The sequence below is a fragment of the Lonchura striata genome, chromosome 4A, assembly GCF_050655825.1.
Source record: "Lonchura striata isolate lonStrDom1 chromosome 4A, ASM5065582v1, whole genome shotgun sequence".
In the NCBI taxonomy this organism is placed as follows: Eukaryota; Metazoa; Chordata; class Aves; order Passeriformes; family Estrildidae; genus Lonchura; species Lonchura striata.
This window is the reverse complement of record NC_140742.1, coordinates 18,176,387-18,193,410: the sequence shown is the minus strand read 5'-3', so window position 1 is coordinate 18,193,410 and position 17,024 is coordinate 18,176,387. Positions and strand designations below refer to the sequence as shown.

Below are 17,024 nucleotides of genomic sequence, written 5' to 3'. Positions count from 1 at the left end.
TGTGTATTTTGGGGTTAAAGCAAAGAAGCTTGGCTGAGTTAGCAAACCCATGGCCCTGAAATCTAAGGGATGAATATTTGAGTCTGGCTCCCCTTCCTCTCTTCTTTCATTACCGTTCTTCTCAGCCAGCACTTGGTAAAACAGCCCCCAACCTGAGAGACTCTGTTCACTTCTTGGATCTGAATTTTGCCTGAGAGGAAAGGGAGGTGCTCCCATCTTCAAACTTCTTTTCAGCTGCTGCTATAGTTCTTCTTCTCTCTGGGAATGTTTAATACTGAGCTGCCCTGTTTACCCAGTCCCACCAGTCTGTACTGTGTGGTCTCCCCCTCCTGGTAAAAGGAGGCAGTTTTTAAAAAGCAAAATGCTGTGTTTGGTGCATTTGACAGAGGCTTCTGGTGCTCAGGTCACTGTCATGTCAGCCATGGAGATTACATGGTGCAAGTCAAGGCGGGATGGGCCACGCTTCACCTTTTGCTCTGAATTCTAGCCAGAAGTGGGAGTTCTGGCCAGTTCTTCCTCTTCTCTTGGGGACTGTATTGCCAAGCTCAGCTGAAGAAAGAAAGTATATCAGCAGGGAGAGGCTAGGCTTGGTGTGGGCTTTCTTTTGGATCCTTTTCCACATCACCTTAGTGCAAATGGAGATGTCATCTGGTCCAGCCTGTCAGCTTAGCTCTCCCTGTGTGCTCCTTCCTCCCTGCAGATGGTTACACGGTGGATGACATTGTCTTCTTCTGGCAAGGGAATGACTCTGCTGTCACGGGGATGGAGGTGCTGGAGCTGCCCCAGTTCACCATCATCGAGCAGAGGCTGGTCAGCAGGGAAGTGGTCTTCACCACTGGTGAGTCTGGTGAAGGCATGCATGGGATGGGCAAACCTGCTGCTGATCAACTGGTCTGAATCCCTCTGATTCAGATGCTGGGGATCTAGACTTCACCTTGGGGTTCCTCAAAAGAAAAAGTGACTTCTGCACCCACCAGCTTTGCTTTTTCCTTTTTTTTTTTTTTTTTTTTTTTTTTTTTTTTTTTAATGTCTGCTTCTCTTCAAAAACTTTCAGGATCATTTTCCCCACTGCAATTATTCCCATTTCTTAGTCAAAATAATGAGTGAGCTCAGAACCTCTTCAGAAGGTTCTCAGCCTTCATCTGATTTTTATGTGGTTTACATCTGGGTCTCAAAGCTAATGTAGGTGCAATAGTAAGGAGAAAATATATCCATTGAGAAGCAAGTGGGCTATGAAATGATGCAAACCCATCTGTACATGGCAATAAAAAGGTTTGGAGAGAATACCTGGGACGATTCAGATGCTGCCAGCTGGAAAGTTGGAGGGGGTTAAATTTTGGTTGCTGGTCTGAGGTGGAGTTCACTGCCGAAAGAGCACAGCACACACCTGTCAAAAAATACTGGTGAAATATTGTGTCCAAGCCATACAAGTGAAATACTGTATAATACATACAAGAGGCACATGGTGATGTGAGAACAATACCTCCTTTTTCCCAATCTACATCCTTGATGGTTTAGAACTGCTGTTTTCTCATTACTTTAGCTGCCAACCAGGATTACACCCATATTTCAGGCTCCTGTGTTGCCTGAGGGACAGAGGTGGGCAGGAGGAATGACTTGGACTTTGTCTCACAGCAGTGAAAGAGGCACTGCTTTGTCCTTGTCAAAATTAGCCTGCTCCAGTGGAAGGACTGTAAAAAGTACTTATTGTCCTCACTATCCTCATTAGGTTTGCTAAAAGATTAGGAGGAAGCTGCAACAACTTGAAAATAATAAAAAAGAGACCTTCAGATTAACTAACAGTTCTCTATTTGCATATGAATTTGCCCAGTCTGACCATAACCTATTTTTAGAACAGCATGGGAAAAATATGATTCAGATCTTCATTGCTGTTTGGAGGCAGAGCTGGCACATGAAACATTGGAAAATCATCTCGGGGCACCCAAATATAGGGTTAAAGTCTCCAGTGTAAGCCTCCATCATATTGGCTGGCACCATAATAGCAATTCCAGCAATGAACAGCCATTCTCCCATGATGGCTGATATAATAATGTGACTTATGTAGAGTTTCCTTTCTTCTTAATACTCTGGGACAACTGAGCAGATTCCGAAGGGACCCCCTGCAAAAATTGACCAGTCTGCAAAACCAGCTGCAGGAAACAGGAGATTTCTCATTTTTCCTGCCTCTTGAGAACTCTTTCCAAATGAAATTTCAGTTCCTAACCTAAGCTCTTAGCAGAAATCCAGCCTTGCCCTCCTCTCCCACCACATCCTCCTTTGATGTCTCATTGGCAGGTTCGTATCTGCGCTTATCGCTGAGTTTCCGGATTAAGAGGAACATTGGTTACTTCATCCTGCAGACCTACATGCCATCCATCCTCATCACCATCCTGTCCTGGGTCTCCTTCTGGATCAACTATGATGCTTCTGCTGCACGAGTGGCACTGGGTATGGACCTTTTCATTGTATTTTGGAGGTGTTTTCTTGAGGGCCATCAGCTGTAACAAAGAAAATCCCTTTTCTTTATGATGTAGCAATTAAGCAAGCCTGTCAAAGTTGTCATCCCAAATGGACATTTTTTTTAATGAAAAAAACTTTAAATTTTCAGTCAGAAGGGTTTTCTTTTACTTAATTTTTTTTTTTTTAATTCATACTTCCCAAACTGGAATCTGTTCTATTTGAACCAGTAAAACTCCTACCAAAAATTTCTGGGGTGTGAGTTTAAACTCTAAACAAAAATGTAGATGGTCACTGATTCTCAGGTACGTGGGACATGCCCTGAGTTCCTTCGCTCTGGTTTGCACTGGTTTTCTTAGGAAGAGAAATCTGGGCACTTTTGTCAACAGGTGTGCCAGGAGTGGTCAGTTGCTTGATGATCGTTGAGGCTGGACAGCCAAAAAGTTGTATGGGAATGGTTAAAAGATGAAAGAAATAAAAGAAGGGGCATGGCACGTTTTTCTGATAGCTCAGGCCCCATGCAGGCACTCCCTGCAGAAGAAGACCTTCCATGCCAAGGCAAATGTGGGACAGTAGTTAAAGTCCAAGTTCTTCTTTGGCACATGCTCCCCTAAATAGGAATGTTTTCCTATAAGAGGGGGGGAAATTAGGTTTTTAAGCAACAGAAGGGAAGTGGGGGTGGATGGCAGATGAGGGTTTGGAAGGAGGAGCAGGAGAAAGGGTGGATGGCTGGCATATGAGAATGGGCTGTGCGACATGAGGGAAACTTCTGAGGCAATAGCAGAGGTGAGGAGGGAGCAGGGCTGGATCTCTGAGTGGGACAAGGCCCAGAGAGGCAGGGCAGCTCTGGGTCTTACAGCAGAGCTTGGGGGCTTCAAGTAGCTCTAGGAGAAAGGGTTTGAGAAGGCTCAGAGGAGGGATGGGTTGTACAAAGGTATAAAAAAGGTGATTTGGCTTTGCCTGCTTGGACAGGCTGGAGCAGGGAGACAGGGACGGAAGAAGAAGAACTTGGCAAATTAAAAGGGTAAGTTGCATTGAGAGGAATGTAATCAGAGAGAGAAGAAAAAAAGACCATGGCAGACATTGTGAAAGCACAAGCAAGAGGGTGGAGGCGAGATGCACAGCTGTTGAATTTCTGCTGATATCTGGACTCAAAGAAGACAGAAAAAAAAATTTGTAGATCAGAACTGAAACAGCTCTCCCATAACTATTCCTGAAACTTCTCAACCTAACTTATCCATAAAAAAACTCCAAGAAAAGAATCTCCACAGCCTCCTCTGGTCACTTTACCTCCAGATTTACCTGCTTACACAGTCAAAGAGTTCCTCTTTGCCTCTGCCCTAAGTATCCATTGCAATTTGTCCACTTCTTAATGGAGACATAGAGATCATTCTATTCTCCCTTTCCTTGCCTCAGATTTCTGTATGTTTAGACTACTGCCTAAATATAGACCATATTGTGTGTATACAAATATATCTCCCTTCTGTTTACTCAGCTGAAGGCTAATAGTTCTCTCAGTCTGTTATCAGGCATGACACCAAAGACACAGCGAGGGTGAAGGGGAAGCAGGCCAAGCAGAGGTCCAGGGTGCACAGAGAGCCATCACTGTACCGGTGGGGCTGAAACCACAGGAGCAAATTAAGGTCATAGGGATTGTTAGAGCTGCCAACAGGGAGATGAGGAGGAAAAAGGAGAACAGAACATCAGCAAGGTAGTAAGAACAGCTAGAGAAGCAGAGGAAGACTAGGTTGAAGAGTAAGAGTTATCACCCCCAAAAGAATTATGAATGCTCATTGCCATGTCTTTGGAGCTGGTGGAAGGCTGTCAAAGAGGTCTGAGGCCACTGTGGCAGTCCAGAGAAGGGAGGAGTCGGAGAAGAAGCTTGAAGAAGCTGAAGGAGAGGACTGAAGCTGTGAGAGTAATCATAGTGAATCAGGCTTTTGGAACTGAGTAGATGGGGACAAAAGTGTTCACAAAATGCTTATTTAAGAATGCAAGAAATGTGAGGAGGCCTAAAAGGGAGAGTGTGAGAACCATGGGAGGAATGTGTACAAGTGATAAGTGATGTAATGAATGGTAAAGCTGGTGAGAGGAAGGTGGGAACTGATGGGGTCAAGGACAGAAGCCTACAATGCAGGCAAGAAAAAGAGAGTGCCATGAAGAGGAAATCTTTTCACTCTTTCTCCAATCCATGGCATTGGAAAGACACAGCAGCTTATAAACTCACGATGCCAAGGATGCTGAGGCATTCAGTAGCCCACAATGAAACCTCATGAGTTCATGAAGGTAAAAAAAGGAGGAGAAGAGGGTAAAAAAGAGCAAAACAATATTTCCTACTAGACTGAGAGAAAGAGGGAAGATCAGGGCTACTTAAAGAAACAGGGATGCTGATCCCCATCATACTGATGATGGTCATCTTTGAGATTTTCTCCAGCTGTTTGCTGCTGGATCATTTTCTGCAGCAATTTGTAGTGGGCATGTGGGCTTAGAATCATGACAGCTTCCTTCCCAGTTGCACTGCTCCCATTCTCCTGTGGCTGTCCAGCAGGAAGGAGGGATGAGGGAGCTGCGAACAGCATTCCAGGAAACCATCCCACGTGGGTAACAGAGCACCTGCCCTCTCCTCACAGGGGTCACCACGGTGCTGACCATGACAACCATCAACACCCACCTGCGGGAGACTCTGCCCAAGATCCCCTACGTCAAGGCTATTGATGTTTATCTCATGGGCTGCTTCGTCTTCGTGTTCCTGGCACTCCTGGAATATGCTTTTGTCAACTACATATTCTTCGGGCGAGGGCCGCGGCAGCAGAAGAAGCAGAGTGAGCGCGTCAGCAAGGCCAACAACGAGCGCCACCGTTACGAGGAGAAGAGGGTGAGAGAGCAGGTTTGTCCTCTCCTTTCATTGTGCCAGGAGAATTCAGGCTCTCCACTGGGTGAGCTGTGCAACAGCCTTCGTGCTCATCGCTAGAGATGAACCCCAGTTTCTCTTGTCTGGTGATTACTGGGAATTTTTCCACCTTGATCATCCTCATCCAGTCTCACCAGAGCCCTCCTCCTTGCGTGGGGCAGCCAAAAGTCCCTCTGTGGTTTTAGGTCCTCCTGTGTTGGCAGAACCATACTTCCCCCGCTAAAAAATTTGCTGCAGGCACAGGTGGCTGCTCCTTTCACCCCAGCAGCAGAGGACAACCCCCAAATGCAGCATGTTCAGAGCTCACAAATGACCCCATCGGGGATACGGTCACCAAACTCCGGGGAAGAAAAGGAACTCCCCAACACCATCTTTTAAGTATTAACGAGTCAGGCATTACTTTATTCTGGCCAGGATGTGCAGAGGAAATTATTCCAACCACATATGATTATTTACCAGAATTTTCACATATTTATATGTTAAAAAAACCCTCAAAGAAATTCTCATTCTTTGGTTCTGCATTACACAATTATTAGTATTTGATTTCCTATTGGCTATTGATTCCTTCACCTTCAATGCTATTTTTGGTCCTCATTCTTTGGCTCTCTTATCAATCTTTTCCCAGACTGGGAACCTGCCATGGGTTTAATATCTGTTAATATCTCTCTGTCTCCGGTGTGTCTTCTGGCTACTTCCAACCTGTAGATATTAAGCTCTCAGAATCTAGGAATCTTCTTTTTGTTGACTGAAGCCTCACCCAGTGAGACTCAAACCCTTGATGAATAGAATCTTTTGAAGAGAAACCTCAATTTCCACCCCACTTTGGCAAAGGCAAACCAACCCATGACTAAAGTTAATTTAAAAGTTTATAAGACACATCATTTCCAACAGCATTACTCCCCAGAAATCTGTTCAGAATCAGCCCTAATGGTGCACAGGACACCCCAGTACCTCTGTGTCTGTGTTCCCTGTTCCAGGTTGACCCTTACGGTAACATCCTCCTCAGCACGCTGGAGATGAACAACGAGCTGCTGGCCACGGACATGATGAGCAGTGTGGGCGACTCTCGAAACTCTGTCATGTCCTTCGAGGGCTCAGGAATCCAGTTCCGCAAGCCGCTGGCCTCTCGGGATGGCTTTGGCCACCACCCCACCCTGGACCGCCACGTCCCGCTGAGCCACCACGCCGCCGCCCGCAACCGCGCCAACTGCCGCCTGCGCCGGCGGTCCTCCAAGCTGAAGCTCAAAATCCCAGACCTGACAGACGTCAGCACCATTGACAAGTGGTCACGGATCATTTTTCCAATCACTTTTGGATTCTTCAACCTTGTTTACTGGTTGTACTATGTAAATTGATGCCTGCGGCCTCTGAGAGAGATAATAGGGACAGACGCTCAGACAATGACAACACAGGAGTGTTGTGGTCTTTTGGGTTTGGGTTTTACTCTTTACTATCATTGTCATTTATTCCTATGGTTCATTAGATTTATTCTAAGCTTACTCTTCTCTTTTCAGCACATGTAGAACCACGGAGTGTGGGGTGGGGTAAAGGGAGAGAAAGGTACGGGAGGGGATTTGGTTTCAGGGAGGGATGTGTTTGTCTTGATTTTGGTTTCCTGCTGAAGGACTTACACCATTGTAAAAAAAAAAAAAAAAACAAACTAACAAAAACAACAAAAACCAAAAAAAAGGAAAGAAAGAAAAAAAAAGAAAAAAAGACAGAAAAAAAAAGAAAAAAACACACAAAAAAACGCCAAAACTAAGAAAAGTTTAAAAAAAAAAAAGAGGGGGGACATTTAAAGAAATTGAGTCAAAAACTGGTTGGGGCGATAGGTTATCTTTGGCTGTGCTCACTAATGCTCTATCCTCACTTCCATTTCACTACTGAATTTCATCTTTCACTTTTCAGTCTTATTATATATATTTTAAATCTTTCTTCTGTCACTGCTCTTAACCCCTTCATGTTTATTCTTTCATGTATTCATGAGATGATGGGGTTTCATTCTCACGCTATGAGATTTTTCTTTTCTTTTTCTCTCTCTCCCTCTCTCTTGCTTACAAGCCTAAAAGAGTCTTTTAAAACCAACAAATAAAAAGAATATTTATTTTGGAAGAGCTGGGAAGGGAAGGGAAGGGGGGGAAGAGGAGGCAATTATTTGGGAGGGAAGGGGCAACGTGGGGTTTATGGGAGGGAGGGAGGGAGGGAGGGAGGAGGGAACTTATCAAAACCAAGGCACATTTGCAAGATGCCTTTTTCCACCTTCAGGAGTTTGCAAGCTGTTTTTCCTGTGTGAATGTGCGTGTGTGGAGCATCTCTGTGTGCGTGTGTGTGTGTGTGTGTGTGTGTGTGTGTGTGGGCAGGTGTGTCCATGGAGGTGTGTGTGCAAGCATGTTTTCTGGGGAGGGGGGCTGGGGAGGGGGGTTTTGTAATACCTTTTGTAGAAAGAGAACACAGATGACATTTAACTGGCAGTGTGTTTGGGGGGAGGGAATAGCAGGGGTTTGTTTGCTCGTTGCAGCTTTGCCAGGTTGGAGGTTCCAGCTCCAGAGACAGAGCTGGGGAGGCAGAGTGTGCAGATTGGCACTTGCTGAGGGAAGAGAGGGATCTGGGGATCAGCAGTAGGGCAGTGCTGCTGTTCACTGCTGGCATCTGACCTGGAGGAGACTAAGCTGATTCAGTCCTCAGAGGAGGGGCTGTTCCTAGTTATTCCCACCCTGCATCTTCCTTACTGAGTCTGGAGAGAAAAGCAGTTGCAGGACTCTAAAAATTCAACCCTTTCCTGTTCTCCCTGTTCCTTATGCCAGACAATGGATCCACACTCCAGCCCTCTGAGTGACCATAGCCTGCATCAAGGCACAGGAAAGGCTGGATATCATTTAACTTTGTTATGTTTCAGGATGAAAAAAAGTAGGGAAATTATAATGATCCCGTTTCCTAAGAAATTCAGGAGTGAATGGTGGGCTGGCAGCCTCTGACCTGTGCTGCTTCTACCAGGCCTCACTTTATGTCTGTTAAGATGTACAGAGTGTAGAAAAAAAGCACCCTGTGCCTCTCCTTGCAGATGATGGAGCTGAGGATGAGGTAGAGTTCCATGGAGCATCATCCTGCTGGATGATGATAGTCTCCAAAGGCTGGGCAGGGTGAAAGTTGCAGTGAAAATGCTGAGCTTGGTGCTTGTGGAAGTCTGGGGAAGCTGCTGAGCCTCCAGCAGCTTCCATCCATGAGGAAGGTACAGGAGGGGAACTTGGCCTTGGACTCCAAGGTCAGATTTTTCCAAAGGAGCCAGTGACTTTCAGGAAAATCACTGAATTATTGGCCACTTTGGCAATCACTGATGATTGATAATCTCCCTTATAATATTAATAAAAGCCATGAAAATGTTAAATTCACAAGTGCAAAACTTTAACCCTAGGTCATTCTGCCGTTCCTGGAGTAATGATGAGAACCTTCTTCTTACCTGATAGAGTTTTTTCCTGTCAGACCCATGGACACCCACATTGCCCTTTATCCAACCATCCTTTTATTTTCCTGCTAGCATTCTCCTCCCTTTTCCTTGATTCCCATTGCTTGGGAGAGCAGAGTGATCCTCTGAGACCAGGGAAACTCCTGTTTTTCAGGTGACCCTGATGCACATCTTTAATTCACTAATTTATGTCTGTACTATGAAAATGTGAATCACTTCAGGCCTGACCCAGTAACACTGAAGTCAGGGAAAGTTTTGCCTGGACTTGGCTGAAGCAGGATCAGGCCTCATCAGAGTAATCATTGTTATTTTTATATCAGTAATGTGTCTTATGCAGAATCTGAAGCATAAGAGTAGATCATCCCCCCTTCCCCACGTGTCTGTCCCCTCTCTCATGTTCATGCATGCACATGTTTGGTCCAGGCCTCCCTGGACTCACCAAGGTTTTAGCACAATTGTTAAATCAGACTTAGATTCTCCCCTGTCCTGCAGAACAGTCTCCTGCTGGTTCCCCATCCATGAGCAGTGCTGTTGGGGATGGTTTTCCCCAAATTGCTGCAGTTCATGGGTCTGTATAGGAATAAGAGTCTGGAGAATCAGGTAGTTCTACCTGATATGCAGGAATTGAAACCTTGGCCAGTGGAGAAAGTTATGCTTTCTAGTGTGATTCTATTCAGAAATATCTTTTAAATGCTTTAATTGAAGTCATAAAGTTGTGCTTTATGACAGCAGCAGTATAATGCCAGTGGATATCAGCATGGCATGGCTGCAGTTCCCACCTGGAGACTGCCTATCAGCAGGGGGAGTCTAACCAGGTGATTGATGATTAAATAAAATATCTAAAATTTACCCTTTATATATGTGATTGCTATGTAGAGGGTGGTCAGAACGATAAAACTGAGGAGAGAAAGAGGCAGTTTAAAAAGCCTATTAAGATTAGAGGGAGAACAAATGGCTGTGGGGTAGGAAATTCTGAAGCTGAGGAAGATGACTCAGGAACTCCAGTAATGTGACAGTTGTAGTAAAACCTGACGAATGTGTGGCATGGGTTTGGCACCTGAGGGCTGTCTGAGCTGGCCCCAAGGGCTGGCAGGGCCAGCAGCACACAGATGATGCAAACCCCACTGATGCTCTTTGCTTCTCGGGTGCTGAGCCCCACATGGGGTGGGGTCCTGAGTGGCCAGTGCCCTGCAGGTACAGCCTCCAGACACTGGAGATCAGGCACGGGCAGGCTGTGTTTAATTATTTGAGGCTTCAATCCAGGATTGAGCCCAGTGACAATCCAAAAGATTTCCAGGGAAAAAAGCGCTGCTTAGCAGATTTCTTCACCTGCTGCGACTGGGAGCCAGACTCCTCTATTGTGGCCTCAGTTCTCTGTTGGCTGGGTTCTCTTTCTTATCAGGAGTCAGCCTAGCTTCTCTTTGAATGTTTCTAACTTGGTGTTTCGAGGTCAGTGTTACTCACAGAGTCAGTACATCCAGACTCCTGGACTCTGGGTCCGACACAACAATCTTTGCCAAAGAGTGTGTGGTCAGGACTGGGCACAGTTCAGGAGCTGCCTTACACTTGCTGCTGATCGGGCAGAGTGCTGGAGAACAACAGAGTCCTGGGAGTGGGATGAGGAATAGGAAATGTGAGGGAAGGATGCTGAAGGCCTTTAGGAATGCTCTGCTCACAAAGTGAGGTGGCACCTCCGTGTTCCCCTCCACAGCTGCCTGCCTCCACCCCTAAGGAAGGCAACAAACCCATCTTGTGTCGAGGGCCAGTGACCCAGGAAGGACCTAGTGAAGGAAAAACAAGGCATTTTACTGATGCTCAAGGCTCAGAGGTTTCAAGCCATCACAAGCATGTGTTACCAGGAAGGTGGAAGGGTTTTCCATGCTGCATCTGGCGTGCCCACTGCTCCCCTCCTCTTCTTCGCAGAGGGGAAAGGGGGACAAAAGGCTTTGTGAGTGCTTTTCCAAAGTGGAGCTGCTTCTGACCTTTGCTGCAGTGGTGCAGAAGGCAATGCTCAGGGCTTGGTTTGTTGGCAGCTTGGGGCAGGACTGCTGCTTGCTGGGTTGTGTTTTTTAGCATTTGAACATCAGGGGTGTTCTGGGCTGCCTGAGGGAGCCGGGCCGGGGGAGAATGTTTTGTATCTTTTCCATGTGTAACAGCCTAGAGAAGGCACGTGGAAGAGGAGAAGGAGGAGCAGAAATAGAAATGAAATCTCTCTCAGGACATACATGGCCAACACAACTCTACTGCTTCATTTTCTGATACTGTATAGTGCTGTCACTCAGGGACCTTTAGTGACTGGGACCTTGGGACTGTAATTCTGTCTGTCCCCTTCCTATCCCCCCTTCGCCTTGAGTGTTGAGAAATGAAAAGACAATGGCAGGAAGTGCAGAAGAGGGAAACGAGCCCTGCTAGCAAACCCCTGCTATTCCATGGGTGACAGAAAAGCTTTGGTTACTAAGGTAAAAGGAAGATGTAAACCTTTCTATTCATGGCTTGAGCATAAACCAGCCAGTAGTGTATATAGGATAAGTTGACAGTGCATGAAACAAACAGGACTGTAGGTTTTTAATGGCATCCAACTTTCTTGCATGCACATCTGACACCACGCCAGCAGCTTATGTCTTGCAAATAAGTAGGGAACCTGCCAAGGCTTGGCACTTCCTCTGTCCAATGGACAGCACATCCACTTCCCAGAACCAGAGCCAGGGAGGGAACTGATCTGGCCAGTCTGTTTGACCAGATCTGCTCCAGAGGGTCTGGCAGGAGGAGATACAGGGTGGAGAAGGGAGCTGGTTTTGTTCTCTTTGTTGTGGGGAGGAGGAAGGTGTTTAAATCTCTGAGCTGTTTTCAGACAGAAGAGAAACCTCTGGAGCTGCAGACCAAAGGACAGTGGCTTTAGGGAAGGTGGTTACTGGAATCTGATGGAGAGGATGGGTTGAGGAAAAGGTGGTTGGTAGGAGAGATCTGTAACTTCAGAAGCAGAGCAAATAGGAGAGATATTTTGAAAATATATGTGCAATACAACAGGTTTGCAGGGACTGGAGCACTGGGGACATCCCTGAGTCAGACAGGCTGGGTACAGCTGCAGGCAGCACTCCAGGAAGCCCAGCCACGGCAGCAGTCCCTGGTGGGCAGAGCCTGTCCTCTCCGGGGGACAGGGAGGTCAGGAACAGGGAAAACAGGGATCTCAGGCTGCGTGGCCATCAGCAGAGCTCGGTCCCTGGGGGCAGGGACAATCACTTGCATCCAGACAAAGTTGCAGGAGCTGGGCTGAGATGTGCAGGGCAGTGCCCGCTGTGCCAGGCTGGGGCACGGCTGAGCCCTGCCCTGGTGTCACACCAGAGACAGCGAGGCAAGAAACGTCCTGCTGGTTACCAAATGCTTTCTGGGAGGGGAGACTGGGCTTACCAAGCAGGGCGGGATGTCTTTACAGTAGATGGGAAAGTTGGGATGGGGGCACGGTTTGGGTGAGAGATGTGGAACCAATGTGTTGGAAGCAGGACCTAATGCAGATGCTGGGAGGGAGGGAGGGAGGGTGGAAAAGGTGGGAGGGAGGGGAGCAGAGACTGGGGAAAAGAAGATGTATATAGTGCTGGGTTTTATTTTTCATTTCCTTTTGTTCCTTTTTTTTTTTTAAGGAAAAAAAAGTTGTTTGATTTCTAATGTCTTGATGTAAACCAAATAAAAATGGTTCTGTACATTCAGAAGTGAAGAACAGCTGAAAGGTGACAAGTATAATAAAGAAGCACTGACCTTCAGGCTACTATAACCATTTCCCCAGACTTTTCCCACAGGATTGGAGGGCAGAGCTGTGCCTGGGCCTGCACAGAGGTGCTGGGATGGTGACCTTGGGGCTGGCTCCCTGATCCACCTGTGAGTGCAGCACAGAAGAGGTGGGCAGTAGAGGTGGAAGTGATGGTATGTAAGTAACTTTTCAGTGTTTGATCCCACCACCCCTGAGGCCAGCGGGGGGAGGCTGTGTGCTAAACCCCAGTCTCTTGTGCATGGGGTCTCTTCCCACAGGCAGCTGCATCATGCCTGACCATAGCTGGAGCTGTAGTGAGGAGGGGAGGATGGTGTCAGCTGTCCCTTGGATAAATGGGGAAATGCAGATGGAGTAAAGGCAGTGGGAGCCTGAACTGGAATTGCCTGTCTTGTGTTTAGTGCTCTGGAAAAGCAGAGGACAGCCTTGCCTCCATGGGGCAGAAAGTGTGGCTTCTCTGCAGCAGGGTCAATAAATGTCCTGTTGTTTGTGTTATTGCAGCAAGACAAAAAGGAAAAAAAACAAAGCAAACCAACGCTTTATGTGGAAGGCAGACCTAAGGGGAGTCTCAGTCCTCTTAGGAAAGGCCATTCTTCAGCAGAAAGGCTGGAGTGCATCAGTGTGGGGCAGCCCCAGAGCCCCATCAGCCCTTTCTGCTGCTGACCAGGCCACCAGGGCTGGTGGGGAGCCAAGGGCAGGTGCTTTGCTGAGACAAAACAACAGGGACCTGTGTGAGCACGAGCTCCTGAGCTGCACTGTGCTCTGCCACAAAGTGCAGTGCCTTGCTCCCAGAATCTGGGAGTGTCACCACAGAGCCAGTGGACCCAGAGCATCCCAAAGCTCCCCTCCCCAGCCCCATGCCATGGGCTGTCTGCTCCCATCTAAGACAGCCACAGCTTGCCAGAAAGCACTCACTGAATAATACTGACTATGTGTGTGACAAAGTGAGGAGAGGAGACGTGATAGACCCATTTATGATCCAGGGATACACATTTTATCATTTGCACAGGCTGAGCTTGGCATTTATGCTGGCAGACTTTTTCCCCAGAACGGATGAAACTGTATAGCGGTGAGTATCGTTGATTTTTTTGAAGGGGATGGTAATTGCTCTTCTAGTATGTGTTTTAAACAGTGTTGGTTTGCCTTCTGTGAAGCCTAATGCTTCCCAGCTCTCAGCGCTCTAATGTGGGGAAGCACCAGAGTTAATTGTTTCACTTAATTAGATGCTGGGTCCATGTGTCTTTGGGAACCTTGCTGGGTGTCTGATGCAGTGTCCAGGCACAAAGACCAAAGATCTTTTCCTTGGCTTTCCCAGCCCTCTGGACATGCCTTGCCCACTGTGTGCTCTGCTGGATGTGCCACCACGTGGCTCATGGTGCCCAGCCCCAGTGCTGATGGGCCTGCAGGGAGGGTCTGGGGACCCCTGAGCTGGGGGAAGCCAGGCCAGCAGGGAAGGAAGGTGTGCTTTGTTGTGATGCTGCTGGCCCCTGGGGCCTCAGGCAAGGGCAGTGGGCAGTTTGCAGCAGCAGGAGCAGCCTGGCTCAGGCTGGCAGAGGCTCTTCTCCCTGTGGCTGCTCTCCTGCCTGCAGAGCAGGGAGCTGGCACTGCCCCTGCACTGACAGATGCTCTGCCCATGCTGGGATGGACCTGCCTGTCTTGGCTCTGGCCTTAAGGGAGTCCTCTCATTTCACCTGGAGGGATGGTGCCTTGGGCTGGGCTTTTCTCCCTCACCACCATCCCCTGGCTGTGCTGGAGCCCTGCCAAGGCAATGGCCACTCCCAGCGAGACCAGAGGCCTCAGTGCAGGGGCAGGCAGGTGACCTGGAGCACAATATTGTGACATGTCAGGTGGGAGCCCAGGGTGCCCCTTATAGAGAGCTGGTGCTGCCACAAGTGGTGATGCTTTAACCTCTTTTCTCCAGAAACAGTGTCCTACAGGACCCAAAAGTCTGGGGACTACTGTGCTGCCTGCCTCAGGGACAGCTGGGGACCCACGGTGGCTGTTTTGGACAGGAGCAGGTCTTCTGCTAGTGCAGCTTTCAGGCTTTTTAGACATCTTGGCACCCTCGTGGCCCTTGACTTTTGAGGCAGACAGAAGGAAGACGTGTCCCAGAGCCTCTCACAAGCAGAGACTGGGCACAAATCCCCGAGTTTCAGCCCCTGCCAAGGCTAGCAAGGTTAGCAAGGCAATTGGCAACCTTTCCCTCTCCCCTTTCCCTTGCACTGCAGCAAAAAAGGGATGGGCAAAGCAGAGATCAAACCCACACAGTCCCAGCCCAGCAAAGCCCTGTGTCCTGCTCAAGTCTGAGCACAGGGGCAGACCTGACAGCTGCACCTTGAAATCCTGCCTGGAAAACTCCTTGAAACTCCTTGAAATCCTGCCTGGATCTGACAGCCTCCCTGGGCTGGGTCAGTGTGCTTGGCAGGCCCAAAGGGGAGATTCTGAGGGAGCAAACCCCCAGAAAGATTCAGCAGTTGTCACAGAGAATGGTTTCTAATATCTGGGAGGATGAGCAGCCAGGTGCTAGAGGAGAAAATGGAAAAACTGAGGATAAAGGAAAGCCTGAGAAGTCACCCAGAAATATCCCAGCCTCTGGCAAATACACGTGACCCTGGTGGCAGGGCTGTGGCTGGCCTGTGGGGTGGGTTGTTTTACTTTTATTTTCTTTTCCTACTGCCTGGCATGTCATCATATTGTGTCTTTGTGTGAAATCACATCCCCTGCCAAAAGAGAACCCAGTTCCTGGAGGGCAAACACCCTTTCACGGTGTACTTGCTACAGGGATGTTGCACCAAAAAAAGACATGAAAACAAGGCTGGGGCATCCTTCCCAGGAAAATGTGTTCCATTTCTGGCCCATCCTCTCCAGCTGCACCCATCCATCTCCCTCCCAAAGACGAAGGAGTCTTCTCTGACTGGGGACAATTGCTGTGGTCTGAAATCCAAACAGCTGAACAGCAAGAGGGCAGGAGGATCAATGTCAGTGTCAATGTGTGCTATCAAAGGGACTGCTGTGAACCATCTTAACATGCTCTGAGTGGCTGCGTTGCATCCTGTACAGTGTTATAAAAAACAAAAAAAAAAAAAAGAAAAAAAAAAGAAAAAAAAAACAACCCAGAACAAACCACCCATTTTTATGATCTTTAATTTGCTTTTTCTGCATGAAATAAGACCTTGATCCTTGTCTTTTTTCACAAAAGCAGATTCTGCTTTAACCAATGTAAAAAAAAAGAAAAAAAAAAGGAAAGAAAATAATGTTTCTAGCAAAGTGATTTAGATGTAGAAATTTTTGTAAAAAAAAATAACAAAACAACAACAAAAAAAGGGAAAAAAACAACAAAGAAATAAAATAAAATGACCTAAAGAGCCATCTTTGTCTACTCTAGAGGTGGGAAGGTGTGACTGGTGGGTGGCACTTTCTGCTGTGTCCGTGGGAGCCCAGGGCAGCCAGGAGGGCTCTGGGAAGGACGTGGTCACCAACTGCTGCCAGGTGCTTTCAAAAACTGTCTCCTTCAGCTGCTTTTAGGGACACTGGTGGGAGGGCAGGGGGAAGGGTGGGGAGGGACAAGGACAGCTGCCTTGATCTTCTTTCGGGGTTTTGTTTGGGGTGTTTCTGTTCCTGTAGTGACAGTTTTTGAAAGGTGATGATGAACAAAAGTGAAAAGAACCAACAAACTTGAAAATAGTTTACAATTTTGTACAAACATGATAAATGCTGACAGCAAATGTTTTTAAAAATGGTCCATACCAGCACCAAAATAATGTAACGTGTACATTAATTTATTACATTAATTTATTCTCTCTTTTTTTCTCTTTTTTTTCTTTTTTTTTGAAAAAAGGTGTTAAAACACAAAAAAAAATATTTCTTTTTTAACAAATGCTGTATGTGGACATAAATGTACTTGAACACTGTTGGTTATTGACTGGTTAGGAATCTTTCTTGGGCTTTTGGGTTTGTGCTTTTTTTTTCCTACCCAGAACAAAAGTAACACTTATAAAATACAGCCTTTGAAGGTGAAACAATCAACTCCTTCTCTGCTGGTCTGAGTGTTCTCCGTGTTTCCATTTTCAAGGCACTGTCTTTAGGCCTTGCCATAGAGAGGGCTCCAACTTGTCCCCAGCTTTAAACACAGCTGTGCTGATGGCATCTGAAAGGTGTGTCCCAAGGGCTTTGCTAAGACCTGAGCAAAGTTTTCTGCATTTCCAAGAGTTCTGCTGGCTTGAACCAAGAGCTGGAATGTGCTCAAGCTCCATGACACTGCCTAGAGCAGAGGGGAAAATCAGAATAAATTCCCAGTCTTGTATTTCCACCACAAGGTGAGTGACTTACCCTAACTCTGAGGAACAAAGATCAGGAATTCTTCATTTCTGAGGGTTCTTCAGTCCTATTTCCAAAAGCAAATGAAATATTCAGGCCCTTGTAGGCTTTGC

At 47.2% G+C, this 17,024-nt stretch overlaps 1 protein-coding gene across 2 annotated transcripts in view; it reads left to right on the top strand.

The window, feature by feature from the left end:
- LOC110467865 (gamma-aminobutyric acid receptor subunit beta-4) overlaps positions 1–16,620 on the top strand; it is an 82,966-nt gene extending 66,346 nt beyond the window's left edge. Inside the window, exons 6-9 of one of the 2 annotated variants that reach the window (XM_021525247.3) lie at positions 701–838; positions 2,296–2,448; positions 5,088–5,332; positions 6,346–16,620. In XM_021525247.3, coding sequence (XP_021380922.1) covers positions 701–838; positions 2,296–2,448; positions 5,088–5,332; positions 6,346–6,723 — 914 coding nt within the window. In that variant the 3' untranslated portion in view covers positions 6,724–16,620. Of the gene's footprint in view, positions 1–700; positions 839–2,295; positions 2,449–5,087; positions 5,345–6,345 lie in introns of both variants that reach the window. The other variant, XM_021525246.3, reaches the window with a different exon arrangement.
- The last annotated feature ends 404 nt before the right edge of the window (positions 16,621–17,024 follow it).